This window comes from Triticum aestivum, chromosome 6D (assembly GCF_018294505.1).
Source record: "Triticum aestivum cultivar Chinese Spring chromosome 6D, IWGSC CS RefSeq v2.1, whole genome shotgun sequence".
Taxonomy (NCBI): Eukaryota; Viridiplantae; Streptophyta; class Magnoliopsida; order Poales; family Poaceae; genus Triticum; species Triticum aestivum.
In genome coordinates this window covers 68,727,054-68,738,397 of record NC_057811.1, presented here as the reverse complement: position 1 = coordinate 68,738,397, position 11,344 = coordinate 68,727,054, and the positions used below count along the sequence as shown (strand labels likewise).

The following is an 11,344-nucleotide window of genomic DNA, read 5'->3' as shown; positions in this document are numbered from 1 at the left end:
AGTGGCACTTGAACTCAGTTTTATTTGAATAGATTGAAACCCAAAAAATAAAGAACTGCAGATACTCATGACACTAAATCCACTTTGATTGCATAATGCACTACTGTATAACCAAACCAAATTTTGTTTTATAGTCTGCTCATGAGTATCTGCAGTTCTTTATTTTTTGGGTTTCAATCTATTCAAATAAAACTGAGTTCAAGTGCCACTGCATCGTTGTTTGCAGCTTATTGATGTTTGCTGCTACCCCGAAAACTGCTAAGTGTTGAGAGCCTTTCCCTTGTGTGATCTGAACCGTAGGATGTGGATTGGATGGAGATTAGTAGGGTAAAGTTGCAGCGTGACTTCACTTGATAAAGGCACTGGATCTCAGTCCGTCCACAGCTACTCGGCGACTCCAAATTGGCGGCATTGCAAAAAGGGCTATTTTTTGTGCGCTCGGATCTCTTGCTTTTTCCCTTTGATTTTTTGTGGATGTGTGAGTTTGTGGTTGCTCGGGCTGGAGAAATCGTCAAGCTGCAAAAAGAGTAGTAGCCAGATTACTACCAATTTCTATGGATTACTTACGAGGACCTTGAACGAATCCAATTCTTTCTAGTTTGTCTGCTGATGTATATGTTATCTTTTTTGTTCCTAGCTACGGCCCACTGAACGTAATGTTGTTCTTAATTTCCACCTCGCCTGCGAATATACTATATATATATATACAAGCCACAGTAAACAATGTGACACTGACGGTGCCTGCTGCTACGATGCGGTGCTTTGCCCCTGGATTAATGAAGGCCGTGAATCAAGGGCAGGCCGGCTTTCACTCGCTAAATTCCAGTCCATCAACAACAGGGAAAAGGTGCAGAACCGCATCAATTACATCATGAAAATGTAAGTGGCAGGATTCATATGCCCAAATTAGCATGCTATTGTCAGAACCTTCGGCAAATGACACTCCCAGCAACTAGAAATAGTTTTGCCCGAAGTAGTATATTGTTCATCACTGTCATATACAAAAGGTTGCTACACACTTGCTCTGCCCAAGCCCGAAGTAGTATATTGTTCATCACTGTCATATATATATATATATGATCGGTTCTACGAGAAAATCTATTTATATATATCCATAACGTGTACAATATGTAGTATCTAAAATACCAGCAAACAAAAAAGAATTAAATGGAAAACACAAAATTAATGGAAAAATAAAAAATAAAACCAAAAGCCCCAAACATTTAGTACCGATTGGTGTTACCAACCAGTACTAATGGTCTACCCGCACCCGGGCCTGGCTCGTGCCACGTAGTGGCACTTTAGCGCCGGTTCGTGCCAAACCGGTAGTAAAGGGGGGAGGGAGCTTTAGTCTCCACTCTTTAGTGCCAGTTGTAGAACCAGCACTAAAGGCCCTTACGAACCGGCGCTAAAGCCCGGTTCTGCACTAGTGCCACTTCGCCATTGATGTTGATCGCCGTGTTCCCAGATATAACCAGTTGCATGATCCAGGAACACCACCTCCCGTCAAAGCCGCGTCGTTCCATCACCAACTTCAAAAAGGACCAATCCAGCCGGTCATACGCCTTCTGAAAGTCCAATTTGAGGAAGACCCCCTTAAGCCCCTTCGACGCCACGTCGTGGACGATCTCATGAAGGGCGAGGATACCGTCATGGATCCGCCGGCCCTTCAGAAACGCGGACTGGAGGGGGTGGGCAATCCTTTCTGCCACCAGGGATAAGCGAGTTGCACAAACCTTCGCAAAGATTCGCTCCAACACGTTGATCACCATGATGGGGCGGAAGTGCCGCATATCCGTCGCCCCAACTACTTTGGGGATTAGGGATATGACACCATAGTTAATTCTAGCCATGTCCAAGGTTCCTATATAGAACTCATGAAACATGGGCATAATGACCGGGCATAATATCTCCCAGAACTTCTGTTAAAAGACTACCGGGAGACCATCCGGTCCCGGGGCCGAGCAAGCCTTCATAGAGGCAATCGCTCGACCCACCTCCTCAGGGGAGAATGGGAGAGTAAGATCCGCATTCTCCGCATCGAAGACCTGGTCAGCAAGCGGCCAGAAGTCAGCGCAGAGAGAGACGGCTCCGCGTGGCTCAGCCGAGAACAACTCCTTATAGAAGGAGTAAATATGGGTGGAGATGTCCTCTGGGCTTTCCAGAAGAACATCCCCGTCCCAGAGGAAAGGGATGGCACACTTCTGCCTGCGAGCATTAGCAATCGCCTGGAAGTAGGCAGTGTTCGCATCCCCCTTAAGGAGCCAGTTCTGGCCCCTCGACGCTGCCAGAAGAGCTCCTCGCTCTTGTAAATGTCCATGAGCGAGGACTCGAGGGCGTATCTCCTAAGCCAGTCGTCAGGACACAAGCCCTGCCCATCAGCAAGGTCATCCAAAACCTTAATCTGATCCAGCAAGGCCCCTTTATGGGCCCGGAGATCAGCACCAAGGTTCGCCCCCCAGCCCTTCATGGCCTGACGAGACAGTTTCGCACAGTGATGCCAGACATCCACAACACAAAACGCACAGGGCGGGGACGCGACCGCCTCTAGCCAGCGGTCACGATCCATCTCAAAGAAACCCGGTTGCTCCAGCCAAAACGTCTAGAAGCGAAAGCGACGAGTCCTAGGGGGGCCTCATCCCCGACGAGAACAGCAGAGGGGTATGATCGGAGCCAATCCGAGTGACCGCCTTGAGAGAACACAGTGGGAACATCACCTCCCACTGAGCCAACACAAAAACCTGATCCAAGACACTCCGGATGGGGTCCGCCTGCTTATTCGTCCACGTGAACCTAGCCCCTACGCGGGCTATCTCACGGAGCGCAAGGTCCGCAATACAGTCGTTAAATAGATGCATGCGGAACCGATCGACATTAGGTGAGCTTTTATCAGAAGCCCACCTAATGAGGTTGAAGTCACCAGCCACCACCACCGGGGTGGTGCACCTCTCCACCTTATTTTTAAGCTCGGCGAGGAAGCCAGCAGAGCGAGCATGATCCGCGGGACCATAGACGAAAATCACCTCCCAATTGAAGTGGACTCGTCGGTCAGTAACGGACATGCTCAGGAAGAATTCCCCTCGGTCCATATCCTCAACCGAGAAAACATCCTCCCGGACTCCGAGCAAAATGCCGCCAGACTGCCCCGTAGAAGGCAACCACTGTCAGGCAAACTGGTGGCGGGATAGCCCCTGGAGCTCATGCATACTAAAATCTTGGCGAATCGTCTCTTGCAAGCCCACAATGTCAATCTCCTCTTGGCGCAAATACTCCATGAGCTGACGCCTCCGGCCAGTGAGGCCGAAGCCCCTGATGTTCCAACATAGGAGCTTCATTTAATAACCTCAGTGGAGTTCCTAGGCCCCGCAAGCGGGGCCGAGCTAGCCCGCCCGTCAATCGAGGGTCGGGGGGATGCCTTCACCGGACGGCCACGCCGCCCTCGCGTAGGGGGGGGGGGGGCAGCGGAGGACTCCGGTCCGAGGGAAGAGGACCTGGAGGTAGACCCACACACCTCTAATCGGTGTTCAGTGGGGTTGAGACGAGTGGGAGGACGCCCACGCAGCTCCTTCACCGGGGGAGGGACTGCCGAGGGAGTCTCCACCACAGTTTCCAGAGGAAGCGCAACACTATCCCTAGTCTCTCTATGACCAGGGTCAGTGTTCGCCGAGGTGCTGGGGTCACCACGCACAGCACAAGCACGGGCTTCAGCCTACGCCCCATCAAGCCGCTCCTTGGCGCAAATAGCAGAGATCTGCTCAAGGATGGGCCCCTTCTCGCCACGGAACATGATGCCACTTTCGAAAGCCACCTCTGCCAGATGGGACAACGGAGCGGAGCCAAGCACAGAAGACCGAGAACCATAACAGGAAGGACCAGAAGGGATGGGGGAAGTACCTGGGCACAAGTCACGGGCAGCCGCTCGCATGGCAGCCTTCTCCTGGATCGACGGAACACGGCCATCCAGAAGGACCCGGGACTGGCTCAGTCGCACACTCTGACGTGTGGCCACCAGAGGAGAGGCCCCGCCCCGAAGCTTGGAGCCCGCCGCGGTAGGGGTCACCACGACCAGGTCCAAGGGCGGAAGCGGCTCTAGGTCCGGGGACCCCAAGGCTGGAGAAGGGGGGAACCCCGGTGACCGCGAGTAGCAGACCACCCCAGGAGAGCGCAGCGACAATAAGGGGCGCACCTCCATCCCCACACTCACCACGTCCTCCTCCACGAATTCCTGGTCAGCCACCGGGGTTGCAACAGGGGGAGGGACTGCCATGAGCAGAGACCCACCCCCCGACGCCACCTGAGAGGCCGTCCCAGTAGGGAAGGAAGACCCACCACCAGTAGAAACCGGGCTACGTTGCCCATCAGACGTAGGAGGCGGAACCTCATCATCATCATCCTCACCAGAGGAGCTCTCCCCAGATGAGGCCCCATCGCCACCATGCCCCTCACCCTGATGAGGCACAGTGCCATCGGGTGCCGGCCCAAGCAGATCCTGAGGGGCCAGGGACTCAAGCTCGAAGGTGAGGCGCACTCCTTTCTTGCCGAAGTAGAATACCAAGGACAGACCATCAATCTCGGCTGGAGCGAGGCAGAGAATCTCAATGCGGGCGGGGCCATCATCCTCGAAGGAAGCCAGATCAGCGGTCACCAGCTTGCCCACTGGCTCAGAGATCGCCTTGAGGATGTGGGCAAGCTTGCCACCCCGCGGCGCCGCCCGACCGCCACGAGTCAAGCCGTAGACAAGGACCCACACCTTCTCCAAAGAAGGCACTGGGTCAGGCTCCGCATCAGCAGCACGGACGGAGATCATGAACTTGTGGATGGGGCAGCGGATGAAGTCGTGGGAACACACACGGAGCAGCTCAACAGACGGGAAGGGGACCGAGAAGGAAAGGGGGGCCGTCTCGGTCACCTCCCAAGTGAAATCGGAGTCGCGGAAGTCGCCAATGTAGGCGGTGAGTTCAGCCTGGATGAGGGCAGCCGAGATCACCACCCCAGACGGCAAGTCCTGCCCGGGGGCGAGAGTGACCGTCGCCAGGTGCGGCCGAACTGCCTCCTCCTCAATCTCAGCATCCACATAGTAGAAGCCGCCCCCCTCAGTCCCATACCCGAGGTAAGCAAGGGTCGTGGGGCATCGGGGAGGGGCCTCACATTCTGACCAGAAATGTCCCGCGCAGCCACAATTGATGCACATCGTCTCCTCACGGGTCCTGGGGCAGCCGACATGAGATGGAGGCTCCAGAGCCACCTGCTCAGGAGCCTCGGTTGGGACTGGACAAACGGCCACCCCATGGGACTTCTTCTTATGCTTCTTCTTCTTCTTGTTCTGAGTAGGAGCAGCTTGTTGTTCCGGAGACCGGCGCAGGGGAGAAGACCGGACCGGCCGGACCTCGCCCCGCCGCCTATCAGTGGCGGCATCGTGCGGCGAACGACGACTATCCCCCCCCCCCCCCCCCCGAGGGGAGACCCGGCCATCATCCCCCTGCCGCACGGACGGGCCATCTCACGGGGCGTAGGAGCTGCCCAACCCTGACCCGCGGCGACGCCAATCGCCATACGAGGGGCGGGGAGTTCCCGGCCAGAATACGTCTCCAATGTATCTATAAATTTTTATTGCTCCATGCTATTATTCTTAATATACTAAACCTAGCTAGGTTTGATTTACCAGGATTTTTTTGACTTTTTTCTATCAGTAAAAATCTGACCAATAGGGTGATGACACGACAATTAGTGGGGCATCTGGGCGTGTAGGCGTCGGGGTGGACCTAGCGATTTAGGTTGCGAGTTGGGGACATTCTTTCTGCCCGCAGATGCGCTGCATTCCGGGGTGTTTGATTTGGTCACGTCGTTTTTGTCTGCTTGCTGTTTGGCCTGTGGTTGGCTGCATGGCACGTGATTCGTGGGCTGGCTGCTGCATGTGCGTCTGCGTGCTGCCCTGGTTGATTTACTGTGTTTTTTTTTCTATGTTTCTTTGCCATTCGGTTGCATGCCGTTTGAGTTTTTGCTTCTCTATACGTGCGTGTCCATCCACGTGTTGCATGGATGGTGGTCATTGTACGACGTTGTTATACGTCGAGCGCGTTGTGTTTTTAGGAGGTCGCCACGTTATTCGGTACTACCACCGTCTGTTTAGAGGTTGACGTGTGTTCGGCTTCCAGGCGGTGCCGCTCTTGCCATATGGTCTCGAAACAGTTTTTCTCGATCGTTCTGCATCCTTTTGGTTGATTCGCTTTAGGTTTCTTGTTCCTCGGAGACGCTATATATAGGTGGCTCTCCCCGTTCGTTTTCTTTGCCTCACGGGCTGCGGTTTCTATTTTATGCCTATTGATGGTTCGTCCTGCCTCTGCCCGGAGCCGGAGCGACTTGCCTCGCCCAGGCAGCCATCCTGATCCTGGGATTCGAGGAGCCGTCATTAATCGGGCGTGTAATGGTCGGAGCAGCGCTGCTGCTCGAGGTCGTCGTGCGTTAATGAGAGAGGATGCCGTTGGTGGCCAACGGTCCGATGTTCGTTCATTGCGTCGGGTCGCCATGCGGTTCGTCGTCCTATCAGCCATGCGGTCAATGGTTGGTTTGTCCATCTGCTTGCTTCTCTCTTGATTGTTTTCCCTTCCTGTATGATTACTGGGTGTTTACGTGTTTCTTTTCTTGATCTTTGTATGGTTTGGGTCTACATCTTATAATGATTCATCTGCCGATGGGTTGTATATTCAGACGGCCACAACCTCGGCGCCCCGGGCTACAATGAAAGCGGCTGTGGCGGGGATGGGACGGACGATGCTCCTGCTGCGTGCGGAGCTCGCGTGGAGGCGGCTCATGCATCTGGTGCGCCTGCAGGAGGCAGCGGTATTGAACTCTTGATGGCGCGCATGGGCATGGCATATGTCGTGAGGCGAAGCAGCCCGTGGGCGCGAGGTCGCCCGCTCGATGGTGCCGTCGTGCGGGTTTCCGGGGATCCGTCTTGGGTGCTGGAGCTATCACGCAGCCGCCACTCCAGTCACTGCCTCCGGCCGCTTGCAAGTCCTGCGGAGACAACTGTTCTCTAGGCCCGTTTACCTGTGGGAGCCGCGCCGGTGCTTGGAGAGAGAAGGTTGCGGCGGTATGGCGCTCATGATGCATGCCACGGTCCGCGGTCTACCTCGGTCAAGGTTAAGCTCGAGGGCGGGAGCTGGCGGTGCGCTGGGGAACCGCCGGAACGAGATTAGTTTGGCAAGATCCGGATGGGAGGAATCTCCGCTGCTTCCCGGGGTCGTCGTCGTGGTCGTGCCGCCGTGCTCCACAGTCTGGAGCATTTTACAGTGCATCCGGACGATATGGACCGTCCGTCGGAGCGAATTCGACGGTCCAGATCCGATGTAATACGCTGATGTCACGTGTATTATATCAGACCCCGAGGGGCATTTTCGGAAGAAAAAATATTTCGAACTGATCTGATTTTTCCTCCCAAATATTTCGAGGGTATTCTCGGTATGAATTGTAGGGCTATTTTCAGTTCGATATTTATCCCGTTCGCTAGGGTTTATTCCTCGCCGCCGCTACGGTTTTAATCCTCGCCGACAGGATCTAGCCGCTCGTCGCGGCCCCTTCCTCCCTCGTCACCGGCAGGATCTAGCCGCGCGTCGCGGCCCCTCCCTTCCTCCACCCCAATTCCCTCGCGGTCTCGCACCACCTTTTCAACGAACACGAGAGGAGGCCCACTTCCCTCCCCGCGGCGGCCGCCGGCGAAGAGTCGGCGCCATCCCACCTCCCAGTCCTCCATGCGGGTGCCTATAGCCACAAGGTTATAGGCAACCTCTTTCCCACACCCCAATTGGTTGTTTGCGTCCTCTACACATTATTTCTCAGCCATGGCTGCAGCTTTGATCTGGCCATGCATCTCGTCCGATGGCAAGGTGGTTGGGTATGGATCATGTTCTGCGGGACAAGATGAAGCCGGCCGCCGGCCTCGACGGCCAGCCCCATTCGTCCAGCCCCGACTGTTTAATCTACGGACGTTCAATCGTTGCATTCAACATGTATTCTTTCAATTTGGCTGATAGGTGAGATTTGGAGATCAATAGAGATGATAAGCTATTAATTTTGGAATGTACTATAAACAATTCATAGCTTATGTTGCTCAATATTTATGATGCTCGCTTCTTCTTGTGCAATTGCTGGACTGGGATCAACAGACTTGGCATGTGCTTTATATGAAAAATTAGATTCACATGGGATATCCACCTTTTCAAGATTGTTGTTAAGTCTTATTATGATGTTTTAGCCTTGTTAAAGGGAGAGTAATGGTCCTCGCAAAAAGCAGAGAGAAAGGAATGAGCATTCGATTCTTTCATATGTTGCATTTCATTCTTCCGTGTTTAGTTATGTCCAACATTTGTTACATGCACACACTTGACAAGGTTAGTACAAGTAGTAATTTTTTCTCTGTTTTGCAGGGCTATGACAGAACATGCTATGTGATTCCCTGAGGCAGGATGGATGTACCATGGCCACACCACTGTGCTCCTGAAGGTGAACGCTTCAATTCAGTGTTGCAGCACCTGCAGAGGCCCCCTATGGTACGTGCTTTTACTCTTGTTATCCTATGCTCTATTTTTTGGCTTTGCGGCCTGCCTACGAGACATAGCTGGGATTGCGTGTTGAATCAGGCAGTATTTTTGACTTCTGTTGTGAGGCTATGCTCATGCTTTAATAAATTTTTCTCTCGTATGAAAATAGACATATCATAATCCATTATTCTTCTAGGGTTGCCCCAGGCACCATTAGTGTTACATGGTAGTAAAAAGCAAATATAGATTTCTACGAGATCCCGTAGAGACCAAATTTATTTCAAGCAAAATATAGTAACCAATATTATTGAAGTTTTACAACTTGACTCATGTGCAATGGACTAAGAAACGGCTAGGAAACCTTCTTCGGGACTAAAACCCAACCACACCCTACTCTATCGCTTTATGGCCAAGTGTACACTCCACATGTAAGAATGAACCACAATGCTAGATTAACTGCTTGCATCCTCGTCGTCTTCAACCGCAGCTGCATCCGATTGCCTAGCATGGTACTGCTTGAACCTACTCCTGTATTTCATTTTTTTGTAGGGTGAATCGACAAGCACAACATGTAGCTCTCTTCTAAATTTGTCGATGTAGGCCTGCATGCGAGGATATGTTAGTATCGTTCCATATGTTTCAGAAAATGACAGAATTTTAGGTGTTACTCTACGTACTTCGTCATATTGCAACCTCAGTTTTACTCCCGTAAATAATTCGATGTTCTTCAGCATGTACAGTGCACAACAAGAACTGCAACATTTTATGTTGTTAGATCAGCATTTCAGATATTAAGAATCTAAAACAAAAACAAAATCTAATATTGTTGACTGACGTCTCATCGAATTTTGGCACATTAATATTCCATACTGGCCATTGCATCACGTTAATGTGTTCCCATGCATTGCTTTCAATCCCATTGACTCGCATCGCTGCTCTTAGATGTGCTTCCATCCCACGTACTTGCATGCCCAATGGGATGAGAAGTTGCCTACGATTAATACTTACATACGATGTTAAATCCTTTCTTATAATTAAATATGTTGAAATTCTCACCACATTATTTACTTCTCTGGGTATCATACAGTGGAAAAGTGAATCAAGAACCTGAATCTCCTTCCTTCTGGGGTTTACGACCACAAGGAACCAGTGGGTGTTTAAACTATTCGTAGGTAGGAAAACCTGGAGTGCACAGATAATTAGATCAACGTGCATAGTAATAAGAAAATCTGTTCTACGTCAGCTTAAAATACCATATCATGTTCAGGTAGGTGGTGCCTTGTGTTGTTCCAGGAATGCCTGCCAAAGCGTCCTCGTAGCACTCCTCTATCCTACCATCTCTTTCGAGTTTAGCGACGCCGGCCACCCTCTCAATGTAAACCAGTTGGCCGTCCCTTGTGTCAATTGGTTGATCATGACGCATGAGCTGGATCGCAGCATCAACCACCTACAACAATAATCAAGTTAATTGTATTGTACAAAAATGAAACTTCATAAACTAATTTGTGAAATACTATCTTACTTCGTCACCCAATCATACGCCATCTTCAGATTCATCTTTATGGGTGAGGCATTGCAAATGCTTTGATAGCACAACAATGTCATCAACTAAGACCATTTGTTTTTCAAGATTTGTAGTGTTGATCAGTGACGCCACGAAATCCTGTCGAACCACGTCTAGCTGGTCCTTCTGGGTTTCAGGAACTTCTGACCTCTTTTTTAAGTTGTTAGAGCCGATTTTCCTCTTTTTACTGTTCGTGTCCTCGGAATCATTTGTACACTCTGATGGAGTCTTGTTTTTCCTTTTTTTTTTCTCAGTGTCGTATGAAGCATACTCGTCATTCTTAAATAATTGCAATACCACCCTTTTCTTTTCGCCCCCATGATTTGGTGGCGTCGATTCAACCATACTTACTTGTTGCTGCTTTTGAAAGGATTCATCATGGCTGTCATCATCTGTGATGGCACGGGGCTCTTCAGGATCTCGCGATCCCGTAGCCTTCACAAAGTGCTGCTTACTCCGTCTGTTGAACGGATTCTGTCAGACGAAATAAACCGCGTGTTAGCCTAGAAGATTCTTGCTCAATTATAGGTAAAATGTGCATCACCTGGAAATCTTCAAGGCTTGTGGTGGCTTTGGAATGCATTTGCTTATCAAAACTAGGAGCTCCCTGGATATCATCCACCTCTTTCAAAAGATTATGAACACCACTGAGATCCTGTTTGATTTTTGCAGCAGCTCTTTCGAATGCTTCATCCTGTACGTGGAAGATCAAATGTTATTTCTGAAACGACAATGATTGTTTCATAATTAAGTTAACATGCGTACGTCAAAATCTTCATCAAGATTCTTCATGGGGGGCTCCATGTCATCATTTTTTATTCCCTGCTTACAATCGTGCTTAGCAGCGACCTCCGTGACATCCTTTTGTTTCCCCTGGTCAGAAGCCTGCTCAACATTCTCAACAAAGGCCTCCATTGGGTGTGAAGGTGCCCCGAGGTCAGAGAGATGTATGTCCTCCACTCCTGGAAATATTCCATCGTGTTTTTTCTTTAAAAAATACATGTTAGTCTGGGGTGTTTTGATAGTAAACTAAATTAGAAAAAAACTTGTACACGTAAATTTCCAATTATATATACTAATCTCATAATTCTAGGCTTACCTTCAATTCTTTGATGAGGTCCTCCATGAGCTTGCCATTTGTACGGGTACGCCTAAGGCACTCATCCATTTTCTTTTCAAGGGTGCACATCCTATGGTTTTGTTCTGTACCGGACTCCCGCACGAGGGAGGCAACTTCTTG

General features: G+C 50.7%; 1 protein-coding gene across 2 annotated transcripts; it reads left to right on the top strand.

Moving 5' to 3' along the window:
- Nucleotides 1–6,251: 6,251 nt before the first annotated feature.
- Nucleotides 6,252–9,238, top strand: LOC123141106 (uncharacterized). 2 transcript variants are annotated; one of them, XR_006470166.1, is made up of 2 exons: nucleotides 6,252–6,561; nucleotides 6,709–9,238. XR_006470166.1 is itself a non-coding variant. In XM_044560338.1 (2 exons), exons 1-2 carry the CDS (start codon nucleotides 6,325–6,327, stop codon nucleotides 7,038–7,040), a joined length of 573 nt encoding a protein of 190 aa, XP_044416273.1. In that variant the 5' UTR covers nucleotides 6,276–6,324; the 3' UTR covers nucleotides 7,041–7,458. The 2 variants fall into 2 exon arrangements, 1 of the variants encoding a protein (XP_044416273.1); XM_044560338.1 differs by having other exon boundaries at nucleotides 6,276–6,565; nucleotides 6,709–7,458.
- The last annotated feature ends 2,106 nt before the right edge of the window (nucleotides 9,239–11,344 follow it).

Bases quoted from the DNA above. Each gene is read 5' to 3' on its own strand.
- LOC123141106 (XM_044560338.1), top strand. From the start codon at position 6,325: ATGGTTCGTCCTGCCTCTGCCCGGAGCCGGAGCGACTTGCCTCGCCCA. The intron at 6,566-6,708 runs GTTTGTCCATCT...TTGTATATTCAG, and splicing joins AGCCATGCGGTCAATGGTTG to ACGGCCACAACCTCGGCGCC.